General features: G+C 31.3%; 2 protein-coding genes across 2 annotated transcripts; one reads left to right on the top strand and one right to left on the bottom strand.

The window, feature by feature from the left end:
• The first annotated feature begins 4049 nt into the window (after positions 1 to 4049).
• On the top strand, positions 4050 to 6915 carry LOC100802670 (probable N-acetyltransferase HLS1). Its single transcript, XM_003531692.5, has 3 exons — positions 4050 to 4557; positions 4759 to 4889; positions 5647 to 6915. The coding sequence occupies exons 1-3, from the start codon at positions 4333 to 4335 to the stop codon at positions 6500 to 6502; spliced, it is 1212 nt and encodes a 403-aa protein (XP_003531740.1). The 5' UTR covers positions 4050 to 4332; the 3' UTR covers positions 6503 to 6915.
• A 1422-nt stretch (positions 6916 to 8337) lies between these two features.
• Positions 8338 to 12347, bottom strand: LOC100803191 (uncharacterized). Its single transcript, NM_001253349.2, is given in 10 exon segments — positions 8338 to 8608; positions 8784 to 8852; positions 9004 to 9109; positions 9302 to 9357; positions 10096 to 10155; positions 10258 to 10342; positions 10941 to 11035; positions 11256 to 11381; positions 11517 to 11574; positions 12059 to 12347. Coding segments are annotated over 10 exon segments (885 nt in total). The 5' UTR covers positions 12226 to 12347; the 3' UTR covers positions 8338 to 8545.
• Positions 12348 to 14182: the final 1835 nt, after the last annotated feature.

The raw sequence follows: 14182 nt of genomic DNA on the forward strand, positions 1-14182 counted from the left end.
TACTTTTAGTAGGAGATATCCTATAATATTATTATTTTGCTTGAATTTATTTTTATCATCAAATACAAACTAGCTCGTTTGGAACATTTTTAAATAATAAATAAAATACTTTTAACAATCAAATATTTAATACCTATTTAAATATTTATTACTTTTAATATTAATGATTTTGAAAAATAAATGATACTCTCCATTAAATATGTATCATGTCCATTTCATTTATCTATCATTCCATTTAACAATGAAAGAATGCAAAGGAGAAAAATAAAAATGATTTTAATCCCTCAATTTGGTTTATTCAAGATGGAGGTGCTTGTAAAAAATATTTGCACACCTAAATTGACGAAAATTCATGTATAAATTACTTATGTTGTTCTTAGATATCATTATTTATATTTTTAATTAAAAATCAATACGTGATTATAAAAAGATTATATATTTTCTTTTAATTATTATCATTTATTTACTAAAGTATATTTTTAATTAAAAAATAAAAAAATACTGATCAAGTGATTTGATTCCTAGAGTAACATATATGAACAAATGATAAAAAGTGACACATGGAGATGTGTAACTTCATACTCAAACCCTTACTAATTTAAAAGAGTAATAAATTATTTATCTAATTTTAAGAAAATTATTCTTCATTTTTATCATTTTTTTATCTAATGATTCTTTTTAACCGTTATATTAAAAAAATAAAAGGTGAAAAATGAGAATAACTCTTTTAAAGTTATTCTTTTTTTTATAAATCTTAAAGTCACTATTGAAATAACTTAATTCCTACTCGTATATAAATAATGCATAATTATATTACAATTTACACTTTTAATAATATAAAAATCTAAAATAAAAGTAGTTAAAAATAGTTTTTTAAGGGCCTATTTATATTGGCTTATATATATGTCTTATATTAATCCGGCAACATAATTAAGTAAGCTTTTAGGTCAACTCAGCTATTGAAAATTAACTTTAGCATATAAATAGGCCAGTTTAAGTTTGGCAATTATGAACTGGGTTAACCTAATGTATTTTCACTCCTGTCTATTTTTTTTTACACTTAGATTATGTTTCACAAAATTAGTTGGAAGTTTAAAATTTAATTGAAATTGAAAGATGAAAAACTAATTAAATTAAAAGTGTTAAGTAAAATTAATTGTTAAAGTAGTTAAAAAATATAAAATAACATAAATAGACATATTTATATTCTACTATTTTATGTTTTATTTTTCATGTTAAGTATTCTACTATTAGTTTTATATTATTTCTTAAAATATTTTTAATCAAATTTAAATGATATAAGAAAATACACTCAAGTAGACAAAATAATAGACAAAATACAATGTTGAAACAATAAATTAAATATTATAAGTGTAAAATGAGAGGGTCTTGGAGAAAAAAAGAAGACAATAAACATATGAATGAGTAAAAAAGGAAAAATAACAAAATTTTGATTTATCTAAAAAGGGTAAGTAGGAAATTAGATAAATACATTAAGAATAAAAAAAATATAAAAAGTTAGAAGTTAAAAGTTAATATTTAAAAAAATATTATTTTAAGTAGCGTTTAAAAAATACTAAAAACTATTAAAAATATTTTAATTATTGAACAATCAAATAAACTTTTCAATCAGTAAAAAAAATAAAAAATTAACTAAAATATGTTGATTAAGATAATTTTATTCTGTTAAGCTTAACTTTGTTGGTTGTGCGTACTTTGTCCTATTAATAAGATAGTATAAAACCAATTAGGACATTGGATCTATAATTGTATATTAGTCTTGATAATTAATGGTAATATAATACATGTTGTGTAGAAATATAACCTGGTTGTTTGACATGTGAAAGGGGCAAAATGTCACTCTTGTACACTCCCCATACTCAGATACGGAACCAACAAGATTGGTATTCAGATGTGTGTCCCCAATGATGAATCATAAGGTGACGCGTGACAAAAACCTTAGGGGAACACCCCCCGTAAAAGGTTGATGTTATTCGACATCAACAATAACCATGACCAATTTGTTTTAAGAGAAAATATAAATCTTTGAATTAATTATTGATTCTAAAAACTGAAGCTGAAAATATACCTTAGACTAGAATTTTCTCATAATTGAATGTTAATCACTTTGTTGTCTTGCTTATTTTAATTACTTTATTCTTTGATTCTAACTGCATACTCAACTCCTTTTTTATTTATAGTTTGTTTTTAATTTCATAAAAAAAGTAAACTTTATGTTTTCATATAAATTCGATCATGTTCATCATTTTACTCAAATCATTTTATAAAAAGAATAAGAATAAAATTTATTCGATTGAGACTCTTGTTGTACAAAAACATATTTTCCGGGAAAATTAGTACCAAAGATATGGCAGGCAGGTGTTTATATGCACAACATTAATGCCGTCAATCACATCAGTTTTTCTTTGTTTTCTAGGCATCGACTTTCTTCTATAAGATGGCATTAAAACTCTAGCATACGTGTGGCTTTGATAATTAGCTGATTTTTTCAGATTATGACTTTCATTTTCATGTTCACCATTTGACTATATTGTTTTCAAGAGAAAATTCAAGCAAACTAACAGTCATAAAAACTGAAGAATAATGAAACATGATGATGGTCTGAAAAATTGGACAGAGAAAAGAAACCATTAACCATACCATTACGACTTCAAGAGTTTACAGAGACTGATGACTTTCATGGTGTAAGGACAACGGACACACCTTCCTCATGTCAATGTATAAGCTTTGGATAGATTATAAATATGGCAAATCAGAGTTTGCATCTCTATCTTGACTAGTTTCTCATTTTGGTGATAGTGCATTGGTCGATCATGCAAATCCTCCAATCAGAACCTTGGTATATGCATAGCCATAGCTTTCTTCTGTATTGAGACCTCTCTGTTTTTGATGTTGAAAGAGTTCTTTTTAACTTTTGTACCATTTGCATGTATCATTTGGAGCAAGTGGTTCTAGTGATAGGACTCAAAGTGTCTAAAATTTTAGATGAAATTTTCTATTCCTTAACAGGTAAGTTCTAGTACACTGGACCACAGTGTACCAGATATGAATGAACAAACTTCATCCCAATATAGAAAGCAAGACACATCAGCTAATAAGATATGGTATGGGCTTGGGGGTGGATGAAGCTTCTAGGGACGCGCGTAGCCACCAGCCATTGAAGGGCTTTGTTCTTTTACAACACTTGGCACCATTCTTTTAGAACATAAACAAACAAAGGAATGGTACGGTTCCAATTGAAAAAAGAGCTTAATATGTGCATATGATGATGGTGATCAACACCCCACTTTTAAGCCGCACAGTAGCATCCCACATGTTCACCAAAAACGTGGTGAAAGGCATGCTATTCTTTTTATACCACCTCCCCCAATAATTGGTGAAAGGAAAGTAATAAGATAAGGGGTTTATTTCTCTAAGGTTTTTAGGCTTCTAGTTTTCAAACACCTGGGCGAATCTTGCAAAACATTTGCCATCATGATTCTATCTAAAGAGTACTAGATGACCCACCACCTGTTCTTTCATTAACTATACAACAAGTGTGGAATAAGCCTTCTCATCTAAAATCACATAGTTTGATTTCAAAGAACAAAGAAAATTTCTCTCATTTCAAACCTTGAGAAATTTCAAACTTTGAACTTTTTAGAAAGGGATAAGTGATAACTACTCTAGTGTTAAGAGGAAGGGACAATTATTGCATAGTTAGGCCCCAACTTTGACTGCAGATAAACTTTACCTTAAACTGCTATTGCTGTCATTGTTATTATCATTATTAAGACATCATTATCCCCTTATGGGCATAGCACATTGTAAATACGAAGACTCTGTAGTGTGCCTATCATTGTTTCTGCACATTTAATATGAAGGCTAAATAAATTTGAAATTTCAACCCTTAACATGTCAATCGAAAAATAATATGTGGGGTATCACAAAAAGTGTACAGTAGCAACAGTTGCTTATTTAATTTCGATATGTACATGATGTATTGGAGTATTGGATCACACACTACAAACAAAAGAAGATATGAACATGATGTAATACTATGGAATAGAAATAACAGAATATGGGTTTAGATTTCCCTCCCCCCGCCCTTTTCTTTTCATTTTTGCCAAAAGAACAAGGTCCACTAAACTTTGGGGAGATGCCACGTATGCATATTCTTGGGACTTCTAAGATGTATATATGCACATACAGATAGGGAGATGAGACATTGAAAGCTGATAGAAGCTAGCACAACCGAGAAGAAGCAAGGGATAATTATCATTAGTCTTCTCTCTCTTTTGCTTACTATTGATTGTTCTAATAATCTATACCATGTCTCTAAAAATAGCAGCAGAAGTTTATCCAAAATCACCATCAGAGACAGGGATGGAGCCTTTGGTGTTAGTAAAGGAATATGAAGAAGATAGACACAAGGTGGCAGTAGAGAAACTTGAGAGGCTTTGTGAAGTTGGGCAGAGTGGAAAGCCTTCTCTTGTCACTGACCTCATGGGAGACCCCATATGCCGTATCCGTCACTTTCAATTGCATGCCATGCTAGTAAGTAGCAACTGGCTAAACAAATCTAATTAAAACTCACATCATTTTTCAGTTTTACACACCGTCTTCAATTTTAGTTGTGTAATAAAAAAAAATTGTAGTTTAGTTTCACAATTTGAAGCTGTAGTTTACATTCCTTTAGACTAGGATTCATTGTTGGTATTGAGGAAAGCTAATGAATGTTATGTTTGGTCCAAACAGGTTGCAGAATATGGAGAAGAAGGAGAAGTTGTTGGGGTGATAAGGGGGTGTGTAAAAACAGTTACAAGAGGGAATTCGGTTTATGTAGAACTAGCCTATATCTTGGGGCTCAGAGTCTCCCCTCGGCACAGGTTCTATTCCACTCTGCTCATATGTTATTGGTTTGCTTGCTTCTATCTGTTTCTGCACTGCACATATTTTCATTGGTCCTTTGGATGTTAATGTGCATGCGTTTCAGATAAAATACCAAAAGCACAAGAGTCATAATCAGTTTTCCTCCATCGTATTCCGCAAAAGAAAAAGTCATTTCAGAAGCTGTTTCTTTCTTCTGCTCTGTTTGCCATTGGCAACCCCTCTTTCTTTCTTTCTGATTCCATCCCTTTCTCCACAAGTTGTTGTGTGCTTTCTTGGTTCTAATCTCATTTGGACCTTATAAAATAAGGGAAACGAAAAAAATCAGAAAAAAAAGAAGCGGTGGAGGATTAGATTCTAAGAAAAAGAGAAGGCAATGTTCCTCGTATCATGGAAAGGTGAAAAAAACGTATGGTTAAGCTAGCCTGTCATTGACACATGTATGATGTATCCACTGAGCCTACTTTAATAAGAAACTGCAATTGGATATGATGTCTTATTCTTATTTTCAACCATCTCACTGAATTTCGTACAAAGTTCTTCATCTATAGACACCAAGGTCCACACAAGCCTTACTTTTCTATTCAGTTCAAATATTCCTCATGATCCACCTCTAGCGCCCTTCATTTTAATTTCCATTAGATTACTTTTAATTATATATAAAAAAAATAAACCTAGACCCAAAAGCGGTAGCTATAAATGTTTTGATACTTGATCAGGCAACAATAAGTAAAAGACTTGTCTTGGCATATGCAGGAGATTTGGCATTGGCACAAAACTAGTTGAACATTTAGAAGAGTGGTGCAAGCAAAAAGGGTCTAAGTATGCATATATGGCAACTGATTGTACCAATGAACCATCCGTGAATTTGTTCACAAAAAAATGTGGTTACTCAAAGTTCAGGACTCTAACCATACTAGTGCAACCTGTGCATGCTCACTACAAGCCAATTAGCTCCAATGTTGCTGTGCTTCGCCTTCCGCCACGCCTAGCCGGGTCCATGTATAACCATATGTTTGCCAATTCAGAATTTTACCCTAAGGACATAGAGTTAATCTTGTCAAACAAGCTGAATTTGGGAACTTTCATGGCCATCCCAAAGAAGTACTTATCGAAATGTGATCCAAAAAGGGGCATTCTGCCTCCAAGCTATGCAATATTGAGTGTGTGGAACACCAAAGATGTGTTCAAGTTGCAAGTGAAGGGTGTGTCACCATGGGCACATGCTTGTTGCGTAGGTACAAGGTTGTTGGATGAATGGATGCCATGGCTAAGGCTACCTTCATTTCCTGATGTTTTTAGGCCATTTGGGGTTTATTTTCTCTATGGACTACACATGGAGGGAAAGTGTGGTGCACAACTAATGAAGTCCCTGTGTGGATTTGTGCACAACATGGCTAGAGATGATGGTGGTTGTGGGGCCATTGTGGCTGAACTGGGCCAAAGGGACCCAGTTAGAGACGCAGTCCCACATTGGAGAAAGTTCTCATGGGCAGAGGACATGTGGTGCATTAAGAATCTTGAGGACACTAAGAAGGATATCCAAGAATCTGATTGGTTCACTTCTAGATCCTCTTCGCCAGTGATATTTGTTGATCCTCGAGATTTTTGACGCTATCTTATAGATAGAGGCACTTGCTAGCTAATTAATATGGTTTTTCTTGATCTGCCACTGTAAGCTGTAAATTAAGTAACTATTTCATCAAGCGTGGATGATTAATTAAGCTATAATAGTATATCTCTAATCAAACTATATCCTAATCTGGTTTTTTTTTTTTGAAGAATTTATTACTATCATTGAGCAATCTAGGAATTAAAAAATTATCACAGCAATAGATCTCTTATTACATGAGGAAATATACTTTTACTAACTGGAAACAGCTAAAAACAAAAAATGAGTGACATAAAGTTGAGCTTTTAGTGGTTATAAGCGGTTGACTTCTTAGAGCGTTACAGGAATAGCCACACACTTGAAGAGAATCTAGCCGTCTGTACCAAAACATAAGGAAATCTAGCCATCTCATGTTGTCGTCTATCTTTTCTCACCTTAGTTTTTTTTCCCCACTTGTCACACTGTCTATCTTTGGTCTTCCTTTAGTTTTTATCCACCGTTTTGATCCCCTTTTTTCTCTGTCGCAATAAATTTTAGTTGTCACATTTTAAAAAATTGTTATTTTGATTTAATCTTGAATTGTGCATATATTTATTTTGATGTAACGCATTCATTTAAGACAACATCAAAAAATAATTTCATTAATTAACTTGTAAAAAATATAAAAATAACATATGCAAAATTGATGATGGAACTAAAATTGTGGAAGAAAAATAGAAAAAACAAAAATTATGGATCAAAATTAAAGTGAACCAAAATTTCGATTATAAATAAGTATATATGTTACGGTTTTTGATTATGAGCTTTGAGGAGAGGGAGGGAAGATCATTACAAACAAATGAATAAAACAAGATCATATAAACAGAAAAAACCATGTTAGATTTCTTATTGTAATAGCGTGTTTAGATAGCACAAAAAAAAACAATTTTATCCCATAAAATCATAGTGATATCATGAAAAATAATTTTAAATTTACGTAAGATTTAATGCATATTTGATTGAGTTTATTTTATAAGTATAATAATTTCTTATGATTTTTTACAACTAATTTTTCAAAATCTCTTAAAGATGCACGTATACATTCCTTTTAAAATGGTTTAAAAGCCTTAGGCCACCTAATGTTTTTATTTTTATTTTTATTATTCATAGTAAATACCGAAATAGGCCACCTAATTTTATTGTATGCCCATTATAAATATATATAATCCAATCATGATTAAGTCAACTTTTTTAGTAAATGAATTATTAAATTATAATATAATAAAATTGTTAAATTTTCGTATTTATATTTCTTTTAATAAATATTAGATAAATTGTATTTATTTAACATTTATTAATTTTCTAAAAAGCACTTATTATTAAAGAGATAAAACAAAATTTAAATATTAGATTTGACTATGATTAGTTTGTGATGAGTAGTATATAAGGACTACTGGTCGAAGAAAATTCAATATTAATTAAAGAAGTTAAAAAAACCAAATGCCTCTTTTCATCAAATAACTAATTAAAACGGAAAAAATATGAAATTTTTTGGTACATAAAAAAATATGGATTTGATATAGGATCCGTTTGTTTCAACTTAAAATAAAGATTTTTAAAAAAGTGATTTTTTAAGAATCAAATATTTTTTTTATAAAAATTAGACAGACATATTAAAAAAATTAGAAAATTGCCTATTTTACTAAAATAAGTGTTTTCCAAAAAAATTTAAAAAAATAAGTGTTTTTCAAAAAAAAATTAAACAAACCGGCCATAAAAACTCAACAGACATGTTATAAAATAAGGAAAATACATGGTCATGTGAGAAAAAAAAAATACGTATAGATATTATCCTATTTGCAAGAAAAATTACTCAAATTTGTTATATAAGTATCCGTCCATGTTGATTCAATTTTATGATTTAATGCATTGTGTTGTGGCTATCGGTTAGCCATATTCTTCATTTGTCCTTCAAATGACAAAACGAATGCAAACATTGTACAATCCCATGGTGTACTTCAAAAGAGAATACAATGTCCTGCACTACTTTCCAAGAAGTACCACTCAAAAACTAGATTCCTCAGTTGTCGGACGCCTCAAGAAATATCTCAAGCTGTTAGCAAGAACCTGCCAGATGATAAACATGAATCTAATTCAGTTCAAAAACTAAAGAATCTTGCTGGCATGTGAAGTCCACCACTAGATGATCAAACTACATTAGAAGTTAGAACCAACTTGCATGGCCTCTTCAATGTATGATGCCATTTTGGTTTTTTATCATTCTTTACAAGATTAAAGTTACCTGCTGGAGAGGCTTGGAGATTGCTTTACCATTGTAGCTTACATGAAACTTTGCCTTAGCCAAGAGCCCCTATGTTCAAGTCCACGACAAAGCTTTTTGATCAGTATGGCATATTCCTTTTGTTTTTTAGGGTCCATTAATTAAATTAAAACATTCATTCTGAAAGACTAGGTCAGAAAAAATAAATTTGCATTTTTTGGATAATGATATATACATATACCTCAGTGTCAAATTCTCCGGATTCAACAGCAATGTTAATGTCAGTAATAATCTTTACAAGATCAACCAGTAATCCAGGCCGATCAGCTGTCTCCACATACAGCAAGCTAAAAAATGAAAAACAAGTAACCACATCCATTCATTGCCTAGAAGCACTACTAAATTACAAATGCAAACCTAGCACTTGAGCATGTATCTAAGGCCTCAAATATTATGCAAGTTTAATTTCAAGCAGGCAATTTTTTTCTTTCAATTAGAATTTCTATTTGTGTTAAGGAAGAGCCAAATGAATGCATCACCTTCTATCTGGGCAATCATCAGAAATGTTTATGTGGGTTGCTATGTCTACGTCAACCTGACAGATATTAACAAATATAAAGTATAAGCAAGATTGTTGAGGACCAATATAGTCTGACAATTAGTAATCAGACGAATACATGATGTATTTTTAATATATTTTATAGAGATGCATCATGAGTTAACATCAAAGCTTTCTCATATATTCTCTACCCTTCTGCCTCGTGTAAGGGTTAATAGAAGGCACTATTGGAAATCAGAAAAAAATTACTATTCCCTGATAAGTAATCCAAGCCAAACATATAAGACTTGTTCTGTTACAAGATAAACCTCTTGCCATTATACTTCTCACCCTTTTCTTGGCACCCTAATTAAACAAGCCCCTCATGTAAATGGTGCAGAAATCTCTCTTCTAAACGAAGTATTGCTTTGAACCTCACATGTAAGAAAAGGGGGAAATTCCACTTAATTTTACTACCCCCAAGTTCCAAAGCCATCTCCATTTAAACGTTCTCTTTTCTATGGTTGTTGTAGAGGAAAGACTGTTGATGAACAATATATACATTAAAATTGCTATAAGGAGAAACTAAGTATGCTTAATATTGCATGTCAAACAACACAAAGCAGAAGATACCCAACGTTCTAGGGTTTTTATAGCACTCATTTATATAGAAGAATCTTCCAGGTACCATTCAGAGGATATCTTTTAACTTGACAACACTTGTCTGCAAGTCACCAGAAGGAGTGAAAAATTCATATTTTGAAATTGAAACTGAAAAGTATAGACATTCATCACCTGCTCTTTTGGAGGCAGAAGCCCAAAAGCTGCTCCCAATGCTAACCGGGAACTTGATTCCTGGACCACCAGTTTGAAAACTCAAATTAGCTGACAATTGTCTCTTGGCTTCTAACCAAATTAAGCAGCTCCAGTGAAAAAGAGGATAGTTGGTAAGCTTACCGGGTGGTACTGAATAAGATTATTTATAATTGTCAAACGAATTGCCTCTAACAACTCTGGCTCTTCCACTTTTCTGCCGGTATCACTGCAAACAAATTTCCACCAGCATACCCAATGAATTAATATAAAAGCTAGTTAAAAGCCTGATCCAATATAATTGTTGCTTAAAAAGTGAAATTGAACCCAAGTTTCCCATCAAGTTTCACTTTTTTAGAGTGAATTTCTAAAATTTATTAGACAGATAAGTTCTGAAGTCTGTTTCACTGCATATACTTGTATCAACTTGTGATTAGACACCCTAAGCCCAAGTGGAATCTTAATTTAGAAATAAAACCATTCAGAGGACTTTTGCTACAATAATAGTGCCTATTATATTGATCTTGCAATATATGATTCTAAGAAATATAATCATCAATGGTAAATAAAATCCATCTAACTCTGACCATTAATTTCTTTTTTATCATTATTTTGGCCAGTGTCTCATTTTCATCTACCTATCACCTATGTACAATAGTTTAACGATACAGGAACCGACTCAGTTCAGACTAGAAGAAATGACTCCCATCAACCAAACAACAAAACCATTTTTAGCTACCATTTAGCATACATCAGTAATAACACAAGACCAATACAGGGAGCAACACATGCATAACAGTTACATACATAATGCATGTAACACTTACGCTTTTGTGATGGAGAACTTGTTGTGCTTGCCAGATGAATCCAGAAAGACATTTGCCTTAACAACATTGAGACCTAAGTTTTTTAATGCATTCATCTGCAACCCAAGTAGAGAGTACTTGAAATCTATTTTTCTGAATGCGCACTATCATATATGTTTCAATGAAATAAAACAATAATTAATAGTAACAGAATAACACAATGAGACATTGCTTACCCCCAAAAATTCTGTATTGACAATAAGCATATATCAAAAGTAAAAAAGAAAAGCATTAGATAAGTGACACAATCATAGATTTACTCGAAGAATGGCTTACTGTGTCAAGAAGTGCTCCAAGCCGATCACCAAAAGTTATCTCCACCACGGTAGCATCAGGATCAGAGTCTTGGTCAATTATAACTACGGGAGTTGGAATGGTATCAGTCTCACCATGATTCCCGTCCTGTTCTTAACAGAAAACAAATTGAAAGGAAATCTTTTACTGATCAGTTATCACAATTAGCAAGCATCAGAAGAGTGAATGTTAGGCTGTTCACATGCAATTAGTGGCAATATATAGGCTGATTAAGCTAAATACCTCCACATCAGTAACAGGTGCTGCTCGAGGGATAATTGTAGTTCCAGAATATGACAATCTGACAAAGTTTACATACAATTAACAAACAGAATGTACACATCATCGTGGTGCAGTCCTACTCAATTCAAGTTTTAAATGTTTACTAGTCTTTCAGAGAAAAAAAAAGGCCAAAAGTATTTGGAGACACTGTAGCAGTGAAAATTTTCAGCTGTCATGAAGCACTATCTGATTATTCAGAACATACTCAAGATAGTCCTCCAAGTGTTATACATACAATTCAGACAAGACACAAGCTAACAACACCAAAGGGAAACAAATAGAATAAATTACTTTTCAGAATTAACATGTCCAAGCAAAGGAACGATACACAGTGCAAGTTCCACTAGATCAATCCTTTTTTTTTCCAATCAGAAGTTCTTGGGAGCATTAATTGAATTAACAAACTTGTACACTGAAGCATTATAACGGCAACAGAAACATATCAGGAATATTGATAATCATCAATAGAAACTTGAATTCAAATGATTCAGTATCAACGGTACCTTGTTGTGTTAAGGATGCAGAATGGCTTAGTAGCAGCAAACCCAGATGAGGCCTTGAAGAAAGGGGCAGTGCAAATGATTTTCTCCAAAGGCCTCAAGCTACTATGAGGCTTCGTAGCAGCACTGAAGTGAAGACCAGCACTCCAAACAGCCATAGCCACAGTCATTTAAGAAAAAAATCTGTCTTTAGAGTGATAACCTTGAAATTTTGAAGATAGGGGGATTTGAGAAAGAGAAGAAGCTAAAAATGTTGAAGAAGGGAATAGAGAGAAGAACTCAAATTACGGGTAATAAGAATGAGGAAGAAGAGGCATTAAGACTTTAGAGAGAGAGAGTTACTTCATCATTGATTGATATCATATCGCATCTAACGTTACTCTCTCTGACTCTAAGACAATCTGAGACGTCCATTCATCATCTGTTTAGGCATCTTTTGTTTTTTTTCGTGTGGATATTATGTTGTCCATTTGGAGTTTGGACAACCAACGTCTCGTGATTATAGATTTCATTTTCAAAACGCTTCTGCTACTCTTTTTAAGGTTACTACTTCTTACATATTTACCAATGTATCCCATCGTGATTTTTATTTAAAAAGCTTATTGACTCTCTTTTCCATAAAAATAACTTAAATATTATTTGTCTTTTTAATTTAATATTTTTTTCGTTTGTAAAATTAATTTTTTTATTTTTAATTCTTGTAAATTATATATATATTTTTTGTATTTTTAACATTTTAGATAATGTTTCATTTACTTTTTAAAATATTATCTAAATTATATTTTTTTTTGTCTTTTTAACATTTTAAATAATGTTTTCTATACTTTTTAAAATATTATCTAAACTACTTTAAGTATGCATAGTATATTGGTTGTGAAAGAAGTGGTATGTAGTTTTGCATTGTATATTTGCTTGATTGTTGTATAATTATTGACATTGTGTTTTTTCAACGTTAACGGAATATTTATTGGTTTCACTGTTGACTTTGTCATGTCAACAATAATAATATTTGCATACTTAATCAATCGATCGTGTATGAATGTCCAACTAAGGACTTTGTCATTTCATGATTGTGACTCTCACACATTCAGTTCACCATCCATCATTGGCCTCCAACCACTGATTTTTCACGCAGCTTAAAGGGACACCTACATTTTCTACTATCAATATCTGTTCTTACCAAATATTTCTTCCTGACCTTATACTTATCACTCCTTTCACAACCAATCAAGACAAATAACGTCCTTCCTCTCATACCAGTGTTTGTGTTTGACCTCATAATGACTTCCACAAAACCAATTTCATAAGCAACCACTCTAGTCCAATTCAAAACATCATCACGGGTAGCAAACACCTACAATGCAATCAAAACATCTTTCGTTTTCAAGAGACATTCAATAACTTACTGTTAACAAAAAAAAATCATATTAATACCTAAGAAGTATTGAAGACATCAAAACAATCAACATGTTCTTATTTCACACCAGCTTCGTCTCTTCCTTTTGTTCATTCATATCAACTTCTTCAAACATTATACTGTCATGCATCCATTGATCTTCGCCCATTTTAATAAGATATTGAAAATTTTCAATCGCAAACAAACGACTCCTAACCACACCATACATATACTATCACACAAAATTTTAATTTTTTTTACTACATTTAATAATATAAAACATTAAAATTGATAATTATATATATTAAAAAACCAATAACATCAAGTTGTTATACTTAAAATTCATAACCATATACATAAAAAATGATAACCTAACCATATATATTAAAATAAATAATATTATTGAATTGTAATTCATCAAATTATAAGCACTAAAAACAACCAATTTTAAAGCACACCGACACAAATAAATTATAAGTCTAAATTATTTTACAATTAATACCACTTCCAAAATATAAAAACAAATACTTACAAATTAATTATCAAACTATACTTATTTAAAAATATTTAAAATAATAATACTAATTACATTTAAAATAAACAATACAACAAATTTTTTAAAAAACAAAAAAAACAAAAAAATATATCTTATGGATTGTCAATCCTTATGATACTTACGGATTTTCAATCCATAAGTAACTTAGAGATTGTTAATCCATATGTTACTTATG

The sequence above is a fragment of the Glycine max genome, chromosome 8 (genome assembly GCF_000004515.6).
Source record: "Glycine max cultivar Williams 82 chromosome 8, Glycine_max_v4.0, whole genome shotgun sequence".
In the NCBI taxonomy this organism is placed as follows: domain Eukaryota; kingdom Viridiplantae; phylum Streptophyta; class Magnoliopsida; order Fabales; family Fabaceae; genus Glycine; species Glycine max.

What these genes read in the sequence shown, in the direction of transcription:
- LOC100802670 (XM_003531692.5), top strand. Translation starts at nt 4,333, where the DNA reads ATGTCTCTAAAAATAGCAGCAGAAGTTTATCCAAAATCACCATCAGAG. An exon ending in TTCAATTGCATGCCATGCTA is followed by an intron (nt 4,558 to 4,758) that starts GTAAGTAGCAAC and finishes TGGTCCAAACAG; the next exon opens with GTTGCAGAATATGGAGAAGA. An exon ending in AGAGTCTCCCCTCGGCACAG is followed by an intron (nt 4,890 to 5,646) that starts GTTCTATTCCAC and finishes TGGCATATGCAG; the next exon opens with GAGATTTGGCATTGGCACAA.